Here is a 20,941-nt window from a genome sequence, read left to right on the forward strand (position 1 = left end):
CGTGACAGACTGCCGCGCTGACCACTCAGCTTTTTTTTTCCGGTGTATTTCGTTGCGTTTGGTGTGGGCGGACGTCACAAGACATCCGTTCAAGTTGATCGTTCATTCCTTGACTCAGTTTTTTTTATTACAGGGAGCACGCAGCCCTCTGACCGAACACGCAGAGCTACCGTGCCGGCAAGTATCAGGGTGGGCTGCTTTATGTTGGGTGAATATAAATGTGTTCACTGTCAGGAGTGAGTTTGTTTTATTTGGTGAACTTTTGTAAGCTGATGTCGTTACTGACTTGGCATGTACCTTCCCTCTTTCTCTTATTACATGTTCACGGATATTTAAGTTTTTATCTATGCATATCACAGACAGAAACAATGTGACTAGCATTCGGACATGGGAGGAAATGTGCGTTTTTATACAGCTAACGTAGGAATTTTAAGATCGTCCATTTTCGTGAAGAAACTGTTTGGGTTGCGAGCCAAATAAAGGCGAAATCTACCGCTGTAGAGCGCTGGCGGCGCAAAATCACGTTAACCAGATCGTCCCGTGCTGTGCCGTGAGCCGACGCGGCTGCGTCCCGTGACTCAGTACATCCCGGCTCTGTGCCGGACAACGTTAGCCGCCTAGTCTCTTGCAGCGACGGCTCTAATTAGATCCAGCAGCGCGAGTTGTTACAAGTCAGAGCAGTGTATCAACGTTATAGTTAATTGAACTCTCTTACAAGAACAAAGTGCTAACAGTTAAGCGACAGCGACAGTAATAAATATATGTCACCTACGTAGACAAGGGCTGCTTGTAAATTTAATTATTCTAACTTGGAGAGTCTTAATAAAGTGAACTATTAATGCTGTATGTGTCTCGTAGTATCTGCTCGACCTCCTTCTCAACTAAATTTAGGAAAGCTACAACGTCACTACTGTTTCAAACTATCTCAACAACGTAGTGATTAAAATTCTTCTGTGTATTATGCCGCGTCATTGATAAAAACTAACAATAATAAACTAAAACCGACGTTGCGGCCGAATTGCAACGGCCTTCCTCAGGGAACGACTGGCTTTGCATGGGGATAGGTGCTTCTATTTATTACAGACTAGCATAAGGAAGGTAGCTAAAACCAAAGGGAGCAGAACGCGAGAAGAAGGCAAAGAGAAGCTCCCACTGGTACACCTACCATGTGTAAAAGGCGTCAGTGAGCGGCGAGGCAACGTCCTCCGCCGACGAGGTTTCAAACCAATTTTTCGAAGCAGTCACAGAATCCACGAAATGATAAGTTCCACCAAGGATGTAGTCAACAATCTTAACACTGCAGGTGTTTACGAACTAGGGTGAGTGCGGAGCTGCCTACATAGGAGAAACAGGGAGGCCTGTCAGCTTACGAGTAGCAGAACACAAATGCTACGTACAACATAATAAATCAGCGATAGAGAAACACCACCGTGACTGTGGACAACCTATCAGGTTCCAGGAAGCCCGAGTACTGGCGAAAGAATCGTGGATGCGAGAGCGCAAAATGCGGGAGACAATCGAAATTATTAAGCAGCCTGACAACATCAACAGAGAAGATGGCTACAAACTCCCGGCGTCCTGGCTGCCGGCCATCCCAGTCCAACGGGCCGCGAGCGGTCGCGGGGCAGAAGCTACACGGGACACGGACGTTTCTGCACAAACAGCTGTAGAGCAACTGTCAGTCCACTTCCGCGCACACCAGGAGGAAAACTTGCCGACCACAAGCCGAACGCTGATTGGCGGACAGCCACCAATCGTTCACGAATAGCCTCTTTCCTTCCATCTGCCCCTACGTCATGAGTAGCCAATCATATTAGAGGGCCAATTAAAAGTTTTACAACAGTGACGTCAGACATCGATAGTCTGTAATAAATAGAAGCACCTATCCCCATGCAAAACAAGTCGTGCCCTGAGGAAGGCCGTTGCAGTTCGGCCGAAACGTCAGTTTCAGTTTATTATTGTTGTTAGTTTTTAGCAATGACGCGGCGTAATACCCACAAGAATTTTAATCACTATGACACCGGCCGCGGACACCTACGCTCTTATATCTCAACAACAACCTTGTAGGTAGGGCAACCACAGCTATGAGTAGTCATCTTGGGTATTAATAACCGCTTCAGCTGCACTAAGCCATTTCGCAGCACTAAAAACCACGTCTTCGGGTGAACATATGACCAAAACATTACAGCGGAAAAGCTCGGAACCGTTTTACCCTATATTCGTTGTCCGTCAGAATAAAACACCGCTAAAAGGCGGTATGTTATAGAATAAAACAGCCGGATTCCAATATAATGAATGGGTTCACTTCTCCGATCTGTACTGAATTGCGACCAGGGGACGCGGCCGCATGCTATGTCATATGATTCAAACGGCTCTAAGCGCTTTGTGACTTAACATCTGAGGTCATCAGTCCCCTAGTCTTAGAACTACTTAAAACTAACCAACCTAAGGATATCACATCCATGCCCGAGGCAGGATTCGAACCTGCGACCGTAGCATCAGCGCGGTTCCGAACTGAAGCGCCTCGAACCGCTCGGCCACAGCGGTCGGCGCTCTGTCATACTGACGGCAAAAAAGTAGTGATCCAATAATAAAGGACTAAACGAAGATGAAGCGGTTATTAATACCCAAGATTACCTTAATGAATTTCTTGTGTGTCTGTAAGGAACAACTACGAATTTCTGGTTTTCAGAGCTGTATTGAAGACAATCGCACCTTAAACAGACTCGATTCCATATAGTATGACTGTAGTCAGCGATTATGTTTATTTGAAGTTGAGAAACGGTATAGCAATCAGTCGTTAGAAGTCTGTTTATTGTGGATACAGACTTCAAGCACTCATTGGCGTACTCATTATAGCGACACAGAGGATGAAATCTTCGTATGCAATAGACAGATTATTAGTGAGTAATTGCCGTGCATCACTCAACGGGGCTTTAAAGAGGCACGTCATCAATATTCTTCATATAACCAAAAAGAGACGGCTTATGACTGGATGAAGTCTCTGATACTGATATTAGTGTTACCAGATCTGTAACCAATCGAGTGACATCAGTCTGCTGAAGCTCTGGAAAAATAATATAACTAGAATCTTCGAGTGAAAGTTTCGGAGGCAGTTTGTTTGTTTAGCGAAAGGAACGCATCCACAGAGTCCGATTTCTCCTTTTCTCGCTAACTATTTTCTCGTTTAACGCAAGAACAGGAGACCCCACACGATGCAGATCGCATCCACCTATTTTACGGGAATACCACTGCTCGAGTAACGACGACGAGGAACAAGAACCGCTACGTTAAAAGACTGGGAGAGCGAGGTCTCGATCCTCAAATCTGAGCTTAAGGTTTCGGAAAAGAGGTTCACGAACGTTTTGGTTATGTTTTTCTGGAATTTTTTTAATTTAGGAAGTGGATTAACTATCAAGAATCATTCTAGGGAATTTATTCCTAGGATAGGGGATGGGTGAAGGCCCGATTTTTGTGTTGGATTTCTTGAGCTTGATGCAATATTGTTAGCTTTGAAAGTGTGCTTGTTACCCAGTGTTTCACTATTTGAAATCAGATCGCATTGTTGTTCAGTCAGAGGTCAAAATATTTTTACAAGGAGGGGAATATTTTCAGGAAATCAGTATCGGAGCCATAACAGTTATACACTCAGGTTTAAGCATAACTGGACGTAATGGATTTCAACCTTAACCTGAAATTTGACGTAAGAATAACAGTTTCTTTAGACGTTCGCTGTAAACGATGTATTCGGCTCAATTTCTGAGCTGTCATTCTTTAAACAATGATAAATTTTGAAACAATAGTAGTGTCGCATCTCAATGGCGCCGCGTAATGGTCGCTTGTGAAAACTTAAAATGCGACCCTAGAATACGTCCCCACTCGAGAATTACGAGGGCTATTCGGAAAGTAAAGTCCGACTGGTCGCGACATGGAAGCTACTATGAAAACTAAAAATGTTTTATTTGCAACAGTTAGCTACACCTTCCAGCTACTTCTCTACATAGTCGCAGCTGCGATTTAAGACATTTGTCGTAGCGCTGAACCAATTTTTCATTACCCTTGTCATACAAGCCAGCCACCTGGGTTTCCCACCCTTTCTCTACGCTGGTGCACATCTCGATATCTGTACCAAATTTTTTTCTTAATAGCCAGCTGTTCACGTGAGCATTAATGAAACACGGGAACAGCCAATTAGGGGTTGTCAAACATTTCCCATCGAAAACGCTACAGGAGCATCTTCATTCCCCCTGCAGAGTGCGGCCGAGAATTGTGAAGATCCAAACGCATGACAGATACACTACTGGCCATTAAAATTGCTACACCAAGAAGAAATGCAGATGATAAACGGGTATTCATTGGACAAATATATTATACTAGAATTGACATGTGATTACATTTTCACGCAATTTGGGTGCATAGTTCATGAGAAATCAGTAACCAGAACAACAACCTCTGGCCGTAATAAAGGCCTTGATACGCCTGGGCATTGAGTCAGACAGAGCTTAGATGGCGTGTACAGGTACAGCTGCCCATGCAGCTTCAACACGATACCACAGTTCATCAAGAGTAGTGACTGGCGTATTGTGAAGAGCCAATTGCTTGGCCACCATTGACCAGACGTTTTCAATTGGTGAGATATTTGGAGAATGTGCTGGCCAGCAGATAAGATGCCTGTCATCTCGTTTGATAGTGATACGAGGCAGTTGGGATCCAGCACGGCGTTCCGTATTACCCTCCTGAACCCACCGATTCCATATTCTGCTAACAGTTATTGGATCTCGACAAAAGCGAGCAGCAATGTCGCGATACGATAAACCGCAATCGCGATAGGCTACAGTCCGACCTTTATCAAAGTCGGAAACGTGATGGTACGCATTTCTCCTCCTTACACGAGGCATCAGAACAACGTTCCACCAGGCAACGCCGGTCAACTGCTGTTTGTGTATGAGAAATCGGTTGGAATCTTTCCTCATGTCAGCACGTTGTAGGTGTCGCCACCGGCGCCAACCTTGTGTGAATGCTCTGAAAAGCTAATCATTTGCATATCACAGCTTCTTCTTCGTGTCGGTTACATTTCGCGTCTGTATCACGTCAACTTCGTGGTGTAGCAATTTTAATGGCCAGTAGTGAATGTGATGTGGGCTCCATGACATCAGATCCACATACTTAGCGGTAGACACTATTGTCCTAGGCATATTTACCTGTTCACTGTGCGCTGAGAACTGAAAGGAGCGACTTGACGCGATCGGCGGGTATACAAGAGATACTGCCCAACATATCTGTTCAAAGCTTCATCGGATTTTCCCTGCGGTTTCCATTTCACGCCCGATCGGACCTTGATCTCCGAACAGCCCTCGTTAGTTATTAGAACTGAATGAGCACTGACGGTGTAAGACAGTGGCGGTAGCGGGCTGAGGCATAGCGCTGCTAGTGGAACCGTAGGCGGGGTACTCACCGGCGGAGCACTTGGGGCACCTGCGGCGGGCGTGCGACGAGCGGCAGTGTTGTCCCGAGCCCTGGCTGGAGCTGGAGCCGGCGCGGTGCGTGCGGCCCCCGCTGGAGGCGGCGCCGGAGGCGGAGGCGGCGGCGGCGGCGGAGGCGGTCTCCTCGTCCGCGGACACGGCCGACGCAGCCGCCGACACCTGCAACAGCCGTCGCCGCTGCCTCAGCGGGTCTGGGTGTGCAGCCGAGCAGCCAGCAGCAGGCAGCGGGCGCTTCCGCCGGCCTCGCCCACGTCGTCACCTGGCCGCTACACGGGGCGAGGAGGCGCTGACGGCCAGCGCTGCACCTTTGTTGCACTGGGACACTTGCCAGCTCGTCCTTCCTGTGTCTCGCCATTACCCGCGAAAATACACTACGTGCCGGTTTCACTCACCTCTCACATACGAGCCGGTGTGCCTGGGAACACGCAAAAAGTATCGAAACTCTCGGTATCGAGTGCTTTCATCTCGATACCTTAAAGTCGATGCTTTTCAGTTGAAACCCTTACTCACATCAGTACTTTATTGTAGGATTATTCGACACGATAGTGGGTGTTCCCCAGGGAAGCGTCCTGGGACCTCTGCTGTTCCTGATCTATATAAATGACCTGGGTGACAATCTGAGCAGTTCTCTTAGGTTGTTCGCAGATGATGCTGTAATTTACCGTCTAGTAAGGTCATCCGAAGACCAGTATCAATTGCAAAGCGATTTAGAAAAGATTGCTGTATGTTGTGGCAGGTGGCAGTTGACGCTAAATAACGAAAAGTGTGAGATGACTCACATCAGTTCCAAAAGAAATCCGTCGGCATTCGATTACTCGATAAATAGTACAATTCTCAAGGCTGTCAATTGAACTAAGTACCTGGGTGTTAAAATTACGAACAACTTCAGTTGGAAAGACCACGTAGATAATATTGTGAGGAAGGCGAGCCAAAGGTTGCGTTTCATTGACAGGACACTTAGAAGATGCAACAAGTCCATTAAAGTGACAGCTTACACTACACTCGTTCGTCCTCTGTTAGAATATTGCTGCGCTGTTTGGTATCCTTGCCAGGTGGGATTGACGGAGGACATCGAAAGGGTGCAAAAAAGGGCAACTCTTTTGTATTATCACGTAACAGGGGAGAGAATGTGGCAGATATGATAGGCGAGTTGGGATGGAAGTCATTAAAGCAAAGACGTTTTTCGTCACGGCGAGATCTTTTTACGAAATTTCAGTCAGCAACTTTCTCTTCCGAATGTGAAAATATTCTGTTGAGCCCATTCTACATAGGTAGGAATGATCATCAAAATAAAATAAGAGAAATCAGAGCTCGAACAGAAAGGTTTAGGTATTCGTTTTTCCCGCGCGCAGTTAGGGAGTGGAATGGTAGAGAGATAGTATGATTGTGGTTCGATGAACCCTCTGCCAAGCACTTAAACGTGAATTGCAGAGTAATCATGTAGATGTAGATGTAGATACCTGCTATAATATTTTATTGTATTTTTTATGTGGGCCGTTTTTTCAAATCCCAGTAGTCCATAATAAGTCATTTGTGCATAAAAAATAATAAATATAGTAATAAACGATGATCTCAGTACCAATCATTCGTTTCAGTATTTGATTTCCAGCATCACTATTTACTTCAACAGGAGCCACACCTAAGATTCACTTGTCAGGGCATCTTCTTCATCCGTTCCCATTGCACGCAGTTTATTATATACATCTGAATCGTAGGAAAGCGATCTGTATATCGAATGGGACTGTGTCTGCTTGTAGCCCAGTGCCGTCCTGCAATCGTAACTCGTCTACAACTGCGCCTGCCCTCTGAAAACAAGCAACAGTCCGTGTTATCCCGCACCATTGGCCTGAGATTAGTTGCAGCCGGACCAGAGAATTAGTTCTGCCACTGGTAATCCATCGAGGACACTGGGACAGCAGCTGGACATGAAGCACTTGAATAACGGTAATTGCAACCAACAGCTTTATTGCAATCCAACATCGTTTATTCCAAACATGCTACCAGGTTCGACGCCAAAAATCGTCATCTTCAGGCCCGTAAGCGTAACCTGCCATCAACGTACGAACCACAAAGACAAAGACCATTGTAGTCTTCAAATCAAAACAGTACAACCTATAAAGCAAGTTATGCCAGCAAGTTATGCAAGCAGGGCCAAATCAACTGGATACCATATCTTCGTAGCAATAATAAGCCCATCAACGGTCAGACGGCAGCTCGTAAGTGGAAAAACAATATCTGCTAAGTCATAACGCGGATGCAAGTGTGCATTGCGTGATTGTGACAAACGGTCGTTGTACCCGTTGTAAGGTGGCAGAGTGAATGAAGGTCAATTTCGCACCTCACATAAGAGTTTACCACATTGTGACGGGAAGGTGAAGAGGACACCTAACTTACTTCGGTGGTAATGAGCAGATTTGCCTATAAGTATGCAATGCAAAAGGGATGACACTCAATTGACGGTATTAACACACTGCTCCTTTATTATGTATGTCAATCAGCAGAAGGTGAAACAAACAGCAAGAGGAGACGATTTGTGTGGAAGCAAGCGTGGGCAGAAGCAGAGGACGAACCACGAGAGGCACCACGAAAACCTCTAATGGGACGTCTAGCGGCGAGAGTCAGCGACCGGACAGATGACGCATACTGGAGAGCACGTTCAAAAGGGCTCTGAGCACTATGGGACTTAACATCTATGGTCATCAGTCCCCTAGAACTTAGAACTACTTAAACCTAACTAACCTAAGGACATCACACAACACCCAGCCATCACGAGGCAGAGAAAATCCCTGACCCCGCCGGGAATCGAACCTGGGCGTGGGAAGCGAGAACGATACCGCAAGACCACGAGATGCGGGCGGAGAACAAGTAGTGGGCCACCAGAAGTAGGACAGAAAGAAGGTTTACAAAACTGCGTTTCCGAATACCAAATGGATATAAACAGAAACACTGACACCGTTGATCACCTGAACAGCGAGTGGTATAGGTGTGATGTACGCATGTAACTTTTAGGCGTCTGGAGTAGGCACAAAAGTTCTATTGGCGAAAACGAACTAGGAAGGAGTAAAGTGCCGAGATGTCGACGCAGTTTAATAGTGGGGCCCTTGCGATTGGCAGAGAGAGTTTCCACAAAAATAAGAGGAACGCTCCTACTGGCCGTGATGTGGCGAATGAAAAAATCCAGGTGGGGAGACAGTTCAGTTCGGCTACGAGAAAGAGAAGAACGAAATTTTCAGGGACTCTTCTCTGAGCTGGCGTCAAGTGCAGAATGGGGTGCATAAAGCTCTGTACAAAGCAGAGGACAAATTTGCTTGAACACTGCATTCACTGTGGCTGACATTCAGCTACATATTAGCTGTAGCGTCGTTGAACTCCAACTTTGGCTAAACGAACCAGCCAATTAGTTAACTTCTTGCGAGAACTGAGAGGGCATTTTAATATGCAGGTGGCTCCAGCCATCGCGTGCATATCGCCATATTCCAAGACTAGGGATGAGTACATGTTTTCTCGCATAACGAGAAACAGAGGGAGATTTTCTGCTGGAAAAATCAGCAAAGGGTTAACTAGTTTTTATAGGGATTTCAGAGGACGAGAGCAACCATGCAGACGACAGCTCATCGCAGCTATGGTAAATACTGCAAGCAGAAGTGTTAACTTGTTGGTCCACTGTAAACTCGAGCGACCTTGGATAATCGTTTGCTCAATTTGTCACAAAACTAACCATCCTGCGTAAACTTGCTTGTCATCCTAAACAGTACCGAACTTTGAACCAGAATCGGATGATTTATCGTAATACTGGCCAACATCATGACGTAGTTGTAAGAATAATATTGTGAATAAACTTCTAGTTGAAATTTACCATTGTTGTGTTTAGAATTATTTCACGTTCTAAGGACGAGATGCGCTAGTTTGACTGCTGTCGCAACATTGTCACATTGTAAACTGTGTAAATGCGTGTATTTCTGTGATAAGATTGCAACATTAAACCAAAAATATTTACAGCTTACATAGTTGTTGTTCCGTCCCGAAAACCTTACACCTTACACCGTTTCTTACACTGTTGCCCCTGACTGCAGTTAGACATTAGCTAGTAACACCCCCCCCCCCCCCCGGCCCCTACCCCTCCTCTGCCACCTATTGCTCCCCCATGTGTTGTATCACCAGAAGTTACATACACTTATGATTACTATTCGACACGACCCAGGCAGTTGTCGTACCTGTGGAGGATCGTTCCAATACCCTCTTCATAAAACGTTGCCGATAATGAATTGAAACGAGTCTTGGCGCAGTGTTTCATGAAGGGTTTGTTAATCGTACATTTGTTTGGCGACGAGTTTCGAAGCAGCTGTTTCATTCTCAAGCCTGGCGTACTTCGGCTGTACTGAAAGTGCCTCATCTGAATAAAACATCAAAATGGCACATGTTGATTCCGACAGTCATCTTTATAAAGCATGTATAGCCATTTTTTGTGTTTGTTGTTAAGATCAGGCGCCTTCAGTGAAGGCGCAGTAGGCCAGGATTGAGAATGAACCAGCTGGTTCGAACCTAGTCGTCAAACTTATGAACTGCAACTGTACAGATTGTTAATAAACTCTCCGTGAAGTATTAAAAAGGTTGCTGCTCCAGCGTCAACAAAATGTTGGAACTGAGAAGTCTTGACGTCGGCTTGAAGGTCCTCGTTACCTTGGAAGCACTGCCCTCTTAACGACTTCTTCAGTTCGGGGTCAAGATGGAAGTCACTCGGTAGTAGGTCAGGGCTGTACGGCGAGAGATCGGAAATGTCGCACTGCAGTCGCTCAAGGAGCCGTTTGCCTGCAGCAGCAATTTGAGGACGGCCGTCGTCATGGATCGGAACAATTCTCGAAGTCAAAATACTTACTGTTTTATTTTGAACGGCTATACCCAAACGTCGTTCAGTGTCAACAGTTGCATTTATTTTTGTCTTCGGTTCCGTCTACTTGCAGGAAACTAGTACCGCTTCACAATTCGCAACATGGCGGGAGAAACAATTGAGCTATGTCGTGTGACGAGGACCTCCCGTTTTCCGGGTGCAAGTCTTTCGATTTGACGCTACTTTGGTGACTTGTGCGTTGATGGGGATGAAATGATGATGATTAGGGCATCACAACACCCAGTTCCTGAGCGGAGAAAATCTCCGACCCAGCCGGGAATCGAAACCGGGCCCTTTGGATAGACATTCTGTCGCGCTGACCACTCAGCTACCGGGGCCGGCAACAGTTGAGCTGAGCGTGTTTATTCGACTGCAGCTCGGCACAAACGTGCGTCATGAACTCGGCAGTGACAGACCATATGGAGCAGATGTTCAATCGCCTACTGTGCATACCATCCATTTACCTCTTCTCTGTGGTTTACGCTTTGCGATCAAAGGTTGAAAAAGAAAGATCCTCGTATTGATCGGAAATGGCCACACGAATCATTAACAACACCTTCAACAACTAACGTGCAAGTACCAAAGAGCAGACAATTGAATAGATCGATATTGTTTCATTTTATGCCACTGTTTGCTGTTTATTCTATCGAGCGCACTGAACGTGTTGACCTGGGAGAAAGGCTCTGTGTTTTTCACTCTGGGGAGGTACACTCCTGTTATGGTCGGCAGAAGGCAGTCAGTGAGCCTCATTACGAGAGGCTTTCTTTAAGCAGAGCTGCTGCCTGGCGTAGCAGGGGGCACCATACCACCACTGGCATTCACAGAGAATAACTGAGTTTGAAATTTTTAGCTTTCCTGCACAAACATTAAAGATCGAGGTGCCCCGACGCCACCCGGCCAGCATGAGAAAGACGGTGCATTTCTATTTTGGTCACATTATCGATCTGAGATGCCATGCCAGCTCTTGCAGCCTTCGGATTTGTATGTGTGGTGTCACCGTCAGACACCACACTTGCTAGGTGGTAGCCTTTAAATCGGCCGCGGTCCGGTAGTATACGTCGGACGCGCGTGTCGCCACTATCAATGATTGCAGACCGAGCGCCGCCACACGGCAGGTCTAGAGAGACTTCCTAGCACTCGCCCAGCCGCCTTTGCTAGCGATGGTTCACTGACTTCTACGCTCTCATTTGCCGAGACGATAGTTAGCATAGCCTTCAGCTACGTTACTTGCTACGACCTAGCAAGGCGCCATTATCCGTACTATTGATATTGTGAATCATGTACCATAAAGAGCGACGTTCTTCATTAATGGATTAAAGTTAAGTATTCCACCCGCTACGTCCGTTTTTCTCAATTCTAATTCCCTTGTCATGTTCCAGACCTCACGCCAGACTGCGTGAGATAAAACGCGTGCATTTCGGCCACCTTTACGAACACGGTTGGCTCTCCTGCCAACCACAACAGTATGTGTGGGATTCTTCCGAAAGTCAGACGGTGTGTCGCCGGACACACACATTCTGCAGAACAACGTGTGTGGTGTGACCCTCGTATTTATGTTTCCACAATTATTTGATGGCACCTGTAGATGAAGCTTTATGCTTCGAAAATAGTAGTGTAACACCCCACCCGTCACTTATCTGGTTTTGGTGTATGTTCACCCCAGCTAATTGACTAACAGATCAACAGAGAGTGCAAAACTGCCGCAATATTGGATAATGCAAAGAAAGTAATAAGGCTCTGTGACTCCTGATTGAACTGCGGTGGCAGTGTTGACATTAATTGATTCAGAACTGATCCATTTTAATTAAAAAGGGGTGTACATTGATGTTATATTCAGCTATTGAACACCAGATGCAAATGTTGAACATAAAATTAATTGGGATTTCAACTACTTGATTGAAAACAGATGCAGTCGATTAGCACAAATTTGTTTTACCTCATGACTTTCAATCATCACGTTACATGATTCTCCTAACAGGCAGTGGGAATAAATTGCGTTTCCATGGAGTAAAGTGCGATAAATCAAAATTAATTCGTATCGACTGACCCAGGCGTAATGCGAAGTGCGAGAAGAATTCTACAATACACGGCCCATGAAACCCACATGGAAACTTTGCCGATGTGATCCAACAAATTAATCAGTGGCCTAACTGAAGCTGGAGCGGGCGCAGTCACCGACTTCAGCGTGGCGGGGCGTCGTCGTTGTGCGGATGTCGGTCATCCTCGTGGTGCTGCAAGGCTGCTCTCGTCTATTCACTCCTAGCTATCTTGCTCAGTACATAGCTGAACGAAAACTTTCTATCTCCAAGTTCAATCATTCCGTTGGCTAAGTCATAAATTGCAGAGATGCTCACTCTCTCTCAGGCAAGCTGAGCAATGGACGCCACGTCCGCGCTCTAGGCAAGCTGGGATCGGAAGACATTTACGGAGACTTCTGTGAGTCTGCTGTTCGCCTCGGTTTCCCCTCCAGCAAAATCACATACGCCAATTGAAGCGCAAGTCGCGTTAATTATGCATCGCTTCCCAGCGCCGACCAATACCTGCTCTGGGAAGTGAACAAATTCCCACAAAATTTCCCTTCCTCTCAACTTCTGCTATTTAACTCCTCCCAGGCCACCCATCATGGTTAGGACCTGCATAAAACACCAATTTTTCCGAAATTCTGACTCCCAGGAGAGTACTTCAAATTCCTCGGTCCTACGTTCCCATCGGAGGCCGGCGTATTTCATTCTGTCGCTCTTCACCTGATTTACTTCAGACTCTGCAGAGGGTGACTACAGTGTGAACTTGCTATAGTCACGAACACACATATTTTGGCCTCTGTTGACCACTCCACCGTAGCTTTGTGCGGCTTTCTCGCACGTTTCACTGAAAACGGGACGACGGACATTTATCAACTGGCGTTCAAGTTCTCCGTCTGCTTCCCGGTACACCAGCGTGGGGTCAACCACCCACTCACTGTCACTCATCTTAAGGCAGCTGGAGGCCTCGCCCCGTTACCGCTTTCTCAGAGCTTGAGACGCCCTAAGCTGTCTATTGTCGCTTCCCTTCGCCGCTCCCCAGCCACGCGCCGCCACCCAGCTGCGGTCAACTCTGAATACTTCCCTGGGATAAACTAGCCTCCAGTAAATCGACGCGTTTCCACAAAGTTTTCATGCCACGTGAAATACTTTAAAACCATCACCCGACATTAATTATTCCAATACGTCCATACTATACCCTCTACAAGATGCATTGTACCTTGTCAGTCATTTTTGTTCAGTCCTACTGTTCGCTCAACGTGAGTTCGGTGATCTTTAATGAGTTGATGTAAGGGGCATAGTTCTTGCCATCTTACAGTAGGATAAATAAAGAAGTGAGTGGTTGCGCGTTACCTTGAGCGCGGCGGCGCGCGCCCTGGCGTCGCGGTCCCTGGCGAGGAAGGCGCCGATGGAGTGCCTGCGGCGGCCGGCCGGCGGCACGGTGAGGTTGTAGTAGCGCGCGCCGCCGCCCTCCACTGTCAGCTCCACCATGTCCTCCGACAGCAGCTCGCCGCCGGGCGCCACGTCCGACGGCCGCGGCTCGCCCTGCATCACCGCCTGCAACCACAACCACAACACGCCGCTGACTCCACTCCTAGTTCCTCTCTGCATGCCAGGGCAGGCAGACTGTAACCAGCAGGCTACAATTCAACAGCACGTCTGTACGAGGCAGGTCTGGAGCAGGCCATGTGAGTAGTAGTGATTCTCCAGCGGAAAGAGGTTCCTCCTCAATGGTCTGAAGATGACCACAGTAGTGGTCGAAACCGGTCACCTTAATAAATAAATCGTGATCAAGACTGTTTTTAATAGTAAATATAGAGACAAAATTGTCGCGTTGAACACAAGAACGAGACATAAAGTACACGCTCTGATTGCTCCATCGCTTCCTCAGGGGTTCAAATGGCTCTAAGTACTATGGTACTTAACAAATCAGGTCACCAGTCCCCTACACTTAGAACTACTTAAACCTAACTAACCTAGGGGCATCACACAAATCTATGCCCGAGATAGGATTCGAACCTTCGACCGTAGCGGTCGCGCGGTTCCAGACTGAAGCGCCATGTTGCCAGGTCAGACGAGTCTCATTTCAAATATTACGGAGCGGATGAACGTGTATGGGTATGGAAACAACCTTATGAATGCATGGACACGGGAAGTCAGCAGGGGATTGTTCAAGTTGGTGGAGGCTCTGTAAAGGTGTGGAGCATGCGCAGTTGGAGTGATTTGTGGCTCTTGATACGTCTAGTTACGAGTCTGACAGGTGACAGGTATGTAAGCATCCTGTCTTATCACCTGCGTCCATTAGTGCATTGTGCATTCCGGCGGACTTGGGCAATTCCAGCAGGACAGTGCGACACCCCACACTTTTCTGAGTTTAATACTTCTACTGGGCACTAAACTCGTCAGACATGAACATTATTGAGCGTATCTGGGATTCTTTGCAACGTGCTGTTCAGAAGAGATCTCCGCCCCCTCGTACGCTTACGGATTTATGGACAGCCCTGCAGGATTCATGGTGTCAGTTCCCTCCAGCACTACTTCAGACATTAGTTGAGTCAATGCCACGTCGTGTTGCGGCACTTCTGCGTGCTCGCGGGGTCCTACACTTTATTAAGAACCTGTACCAGTTTCTTTGGCTCTTCAGAAAGTGGAGAGAATATAAATTTAGAATGATATTATTTTTTGAAGAGAAGAAGCTTGGGGTAACACTGCAGCAACCGAGGAAGACGGCGTAGTGGCCGGCACCCTGGACTCGCATTCGGGAGGAGGAGGTTCAATCCCGCGTCCGACCATCCTGATCTAGGTTTTCCGTGATTTCCCTAAATCGCTTCAGGCAAATGCCGGGATGATTCCTTTGAAAGGGCACCGCCTACTTCGTTCCCTAGTCCGATGGGACCGATGACCTCGCTGTTTGGTCCCCTTCCTCGAATCTACCAACCAAGAGTGCAGCACTGAGCAGCTTGTTTGCCAGAATGATTGTCGTCAGCTAGTTAACTTCGATCATTTGTTCACAGCTAAAGCATCACCCCACTTCCCTGAGTCACGTACTAATTGAGTAAGCTGTTTGATTTTTATAGAAATTCTCTCTTAATATTGTATCCTTTTTAAACCATTGTTCACTTTGTTAAGAATAGTATTGTGCAGACGCATGTTATGTGTGAAGACCACTCTCAGTTTTACTCTGTGTTTTTGAATATATACTTCATTCTAAAATTGTTGTCTTGGAATATCATTTCGTAGGAACAGTTACTTGGCGCGCGGTGTAGCCATGCGGTCTGGGCGCCTTGCCACGGTTCGTGCGGCTCGCCCCGTCGGTTTTTAGAGTGCTCCCTCGTGCATGGGTGTGTGTTGTCCCTAGTGTAAGTTAGTACAAGTTAGATTTAGTAGTGTGTAAGCCTTGGGAGCGATGACCTCAGCATTTTGGTACCATAGGAACTTACCATAAATTTCCAAAAATAGTTACTCTCCCCATCCCACTGTTTATCATCACGCATTACTACATTGTGCTACGTGGTACGGAACAGTTTGAGTATAGTTGGGAAAATTTGTTTAGAAATAGAAATCGAAATCTAGCGTAGCTCCTGCCTGCTTGCTGTTACGATCTCGAGAAATTTGCAACAATGTTGTCAAGACGCGAGGTAAGTGGAAGTTTTGATTAGACCCAGATAATTGTTTCACTTCCGTTGCGCACTTAATAAAAGAAAGTTGCATTCACATCACTTACAGTTCAGTTCAAATTAGGTTCTGTTTAGTCAGAGGTTAGCATACTAGTTCGAGTTGGATAACAGTTTGTGGGTACATGGTTTTGGCAATACGTAGATTGTAGAGGGTGGGATGTAAATTTGGGCAAAATTTCATGCCGAGACAGAATGTAGTGGGGAGATTACAACCTCTCTTTACTTATTAGATTCCTAGGCCACTCCATAACTGCAATATCAGGTCCAAAACGCACAACCTCTTGGCTGTGCGTTACACACCGTCTCCTCGATTTCAGCGATATGACTTTGGAACAACTGCTCTGTAACCAGTGTCTTTGCATCCAAGAGGAGAGTGAAGCTTTATCTTGAAACACGTCAGGCTAGAGCCATCCTGCTGGTTTCATTCTCATAAAGAGTACTTGTTACTCTGTCGAGAGAGAGAGAGATGCTTTTGGTATCTGAGTAACTGCATTGCAGGTGTTGATACGGAAAAGAATCCTAATGATGATTGTGGGGATAACTATTCCACTCTAACAAAATATTTTCCATTAATTACAGTTTGGCTTGCACATGGGCTGGCTAATGCTTCTTCCGACGCCCAATCTGGCACTCTGTCAGCTGCAGGGGACACGGTGTTCCCAGGATGCAGTGTGTGCAGGCACACCAGTATATCTGACTGCTCAGGTAAAGGCGTTGCCAGTGCAACAGATGGTCTTGCAAACCCTTTTATCAGTCACTCTCATTATCCGATGTCCGGACAGCCTTGTTATCAGTTAAGATGATACATCGAAAAGCACTGATCGTGCTTTCAGCCATCCACTCAGAGGCCGACCAGTTGGCTAACTCCATCCAGCTGAGCGAGTTAGCGACCCATCTGACTGCTTGGGCACACTGCGACTCAAGGCGTTTCTATGTGCGCCCAGTCACGTGGCAGCTTTCACTATGCGAAAACAGAAGGGGAAAGGGCAGAGTGTGGGGTAGCAGTTAAGGGTCCGGGCTAGCATTTAGCAGTGCGCCGGTGGAGATGCCGCACCCAGACCAAAGACAAGAGCGCTATAAAACCATCTACACAAAGGCGAACGTGTCAGGGCAGATATGCTTAGCAGGGGGAGTTGACTGACTGGTCAGCCTGTGAATGGGCAGCTTTAGGATTCTTGGCAATTGAGCCAACTGCAGATAAAATTTTGTGAACCTGCAGGAGGGCATTCGCATGCACGTTAGGCTCGGCTAGGAATTTAACTGTATCATGGTTGGCACTGGGCTGACGAGCCAAGATAATATTTCTGGAAATTTTAAGCGGCGGTTTGGTCTTGGATAAGATCGTGCGAGGGTATAGAAACACTATCTCACATTAGGCCCACTCCTGAATTTCATCTCTGCCTCCCAGGTAGGTGCTTGGAGGTTACTGATCTGAGCATTTGGTGTGGGAAGGAGCGCACCCTTTGATTGGGCAGTGTCCTACAAATTACCTCGAGTGCGGGAACTGATCTCATTCTGTGGAGAGGCGGTAACTTAAGTTCTTTTGAATTAGTCACACCTGTCTTATTTCCATCGATGGGGTCTAGAACCAAACTGCTGTAAATTTGTTTAAACTAAAAGTTAGGTTAGTGGCTCAAATAATAAAAAACTTTTTGGAAGACAGAGGGAATGGTTTGCTAAATGGCTTCCCATTGGTGACGTTTCTAACATTCTGAGTGGGCAACCAGTAATTTTATGTGGCCTTGCCAGAGAGCTTACAGGACCTCCGTTTCCACGTTACTCTTTTCTGGGACGTGAAGATGAACTCTGAGTTATGACGCGATGCAGGATGGCCATCTCGGTATAGACCGAGCTGTGCCAGTGCTCTACAGCTGGACAGGCGCCGAAGCGAGCAACGCAACCTCTGTGCAGGTCAGGCCAGCTTTTGCAGTGCGGAAGGTGTCTGCATTTGCTGAGGTCGTGGCTCGTCTTTACGCCTCTTATAATTGATGCTCTGCCATATAATCGGTGTGATATGTTAATGATGTAGGCACGTTTTGAATTAAAGCACGTGGATACCGTTTTAAAGGGCGCTGTGGCAGTCGATGGCCTAATCATGACTCAGTTATTTGGGTCCCTGCATGTATTTTCCTAATACCACACGCACGACGCAGTCATGATGTATGGAACGTAGCCGTGTAGTTAACTGACTTAATTGACCTTGTGAGTTAGTTACCAGGCTACATTCTTCCCTTCTTCATGGAGATTGCCACTCAGTTTCTGCCAGCTCTGTCACTATACAGCTGTCGTGCTAGAATTTCTACTCAGCTCCAATATGTGAATGAGTTAACTATTACGTTGTTTGTCATATGCTGTTCCTCCTGTGGAATATTTTGTAACAGAAGATGATCCCAGCTACGGATTTCTCACTGCAGTATTTAGAGACGAGCCCCTTGATCATTACTGACAAGTAGTACATGCTCGACTCTCCTGTTAGAGCCACCTCATCTCTTTCAGTTTCCTTTGTGCACGGTTTATTAAACATATCTGAATCGTAGGGAGGCGATCTGCATATCTAACGGGTTCATTTGATTCAGATAAAAGGCAGTGCATATGTTTAGCCACAGCCAAGTGGCATCGTGCACTCTGTTATTATTGGCGTAACTTCTCTGGATTAGGCTCGAAAATGTGTCTCAGACACTTATGTCTGTTGTTCTGATAAGGTGTCCAGGCGCTACAGTACGTGACGTCCACGGTGTACAACACCACAAGAAGACCGATTCTCACCATCAGTGGCCGCAGACGGCCACGGAGTACTGCAGGTAGCGTTGCTCCGGACCTTACCTCAACCACTGGAACAGTTGTCTGCAGACACGTAGTCTACAAATGACTGAACAGACATGGTTTATTCGCCCGGAGACCTGCAAGGTGCATTCGAATGACCCCTGGTCGCACGAGAGCCCGTAAAGCCTGGTGTCAAGAACACAGTACGTGGTCATTGGAACAGTGGTCCCAGGTTATGCTCACGGACGAGTCCAGGTATAGTCTGAACAGTGATTATCGCCGGGTTTTCATCTGGCATGAACCAGAAATCAGATACTAACCCCTTAATGTCCTTGAAAGGGGCCTGTATGGAAGTTGTGGTTTGATGGTGTGGAGTGGGATTATGATTGGTGCACGTGCACCCCTGCATGTCTTTGACAGAGGAACTGTAACAGGTCAGGTGTATCGGGACTTCATTTTGGACCAGTATGTGTCCGCCTCTTCAAGGGAGCAGTGGGTCGCACCTTCCTCCTGATGGGTGATAACGCACGGCCCCACCGAGCTGCCATCGTGGAGGAGTATCTAGAAACCGAAGATATCAGGCGAATGGAGTGGCCTTCCTGTTCTCCAGACCTAAAGCTCTCAGTCGGCGTACCGTTGCACGTCTTCAAACCCCTACGACACTTCAGGAGCTCAGACAGGCACTGGTGCAAGAATGGAAGGCTATACCCCAGCAGCTGCTCGACCACCTGATGCAGAGTATGCCAACCCGTTGTGTGTCCCGTGTACGTGTGCATGGCGATCATGTCCCTTATTGTCAGGGTACATGCGCAGGAAACAGTGGCGTTTTGTAGCATACGTGCTGCGGGACGGTTTTCTCATCTTACCACCAGTACCGTGGACTTACAGATCTGTGTCGTGTGTGTTCCCAATGTGCCTATGCTATTAGCGCCAATTTTGTGTAGTGCCACAAGGTATGGCACCACATTCTGCAATTATCCTTAATTTATGATCATGAATGTATACAAGTGTGTGTGTTTTTTTATTAACTAGAAGTTATGTCAGCGGGGTGCACACTGTTTACCTGCGTGGCCGAGCGCGACCTGAGCAGCGACCGGAAGCTTCTGCGGCTGCTGCTGCCTGCGGAGCTGAACGGTGTCGAAGTGGCGCCGCTTCCAAAGGGCGGCGGGGGCGGCGACGCGGGTGAGATGGGCGACGTGGGCGGCGTCGGCAGCGAGCCGCCGCCCCTGGCCGGCGTCGGCCTCTGGTATCTGGCCGATACGTTGAGGTCTTTCGGCCGCACCGCTGCGCTCTTGCTCGGGGTCGCGGCGGGAGACGTGGTCGGCGTGCAGGGCGGCGCCGGAGCCGTCGTAGCTGGCACCGTGACGGGGGTGGCGGCCGGGGGCGGCGGTGAGGCCAGCTGCGCGGGGGCGAGCAGCGCGTGGCAGGCGCCGGCCGCCTCGGCGGGAGCGGGGGCGGGGGCGGCGAGCAGGGGGCCCAGGCCGGCCGCGGCGGCGGCTGCGGGCGCCGAGTGCGAGCCGCCCATCGCGGGGGTGGCGGAGGCGGCGGCGCTGGCGGCGACGGCGCGCCGGTAGCGCTGCAGGAACGAGAAGGGGCTGGCGGTTGCCGCGGCGGGCGGCGTGGGCGGCGGCAGCGGCAGCTCGGCCTCCGCCTGGCCCAGCGAGAAGTAGGACGGGTTGTCTGCGGCACACAAACAACATCGTCACTGCTGCTGCCACTCCTGCTCAGTCCAAATGTCGCGTTGTACCTCCATGCGAGGCAGCCAATACAAGTAATGTGCTACGTTTGAGCGTACTTACATCACTTTGATTTATATACGCAGACTGAAGCAATGAATGAAAATTTGTACCAAGGCCAGATTCAAACCCGGGTCTGCTGTCGCTACGCAGATGCGGCAACCACTAAGCAATCCTGGCACGGTGGTTTTGCACAACTATATGAACTACCTTAACACGCCTCCCTCCTCAGTCTACATTCCCATTTACGTCTCAGCTCCTTAGCATTCCCCATTCCCTGAGCTGAGGAATGAATCGTAATTTGGATTGAAGAGGATGGCGTGATAGTGACTCTGTGCAGTTGTCCAACGCCATTTGCCAGGATAGGGTAGTG

General features: G+C 47.8%; 1 protein-coding gene across 3 annotated transcripts in view; it reads right to left on the reverse strand.

Moving 5' to 3' along the window:
• Window positions 1–20,044, reverse strand: part of LOC126336494 (phosphoinositide 3-kinase adapter protein 1) — a 391,158-nt gene extending 371,114 nt beyond the window's left edge. For 2 of the 3 annotated variants that reach the window (XM_050000240.1, XM_050000237.1), the window contains exons 1-3: window positions 19,896–19,978; window positions 13,746–13,949; window positions 5,456–5,642 (exon numbers count right to left, since the gene is read on the reverse strand). In XM_050000240.1, coding sequence (XP_049856197.1) covers window positions 5,456–5,642; window positions 13,746–13,943 — 385 coding nt within the window. In that variant the 5' untranslated portion in view covers window positions 13,944–13,949; window positions 19,896–19,978. Of the gene's footprint in view, window positions 1–5,455; window positions 5,643–13,745; window positions 13,950–19,895 lie in introns of all 3 variants that reach the window. The other variant, XM_050000238.1, reaches the window with a different exon arrangement.
• Between the last annotated feature and the right edge of the window lie 897 nt (window positions 20,045–20,941).

The sequence above is a fragment of the Schistocerca gregaria genome, chromosome 2, assembly GCF_023897955.1.
Source record: "Schistocerca gregaria isolate iqSchGreg1 chromosome 2, iqSchGreg1.2, whole genome shotgun sequence".
Lineage (NCBI taxonomy): Eukaryota > Metazoa > Arthropoda > Insecta > Orthoptera > Acrididae > Schistocerca > Schistocerca gregaria.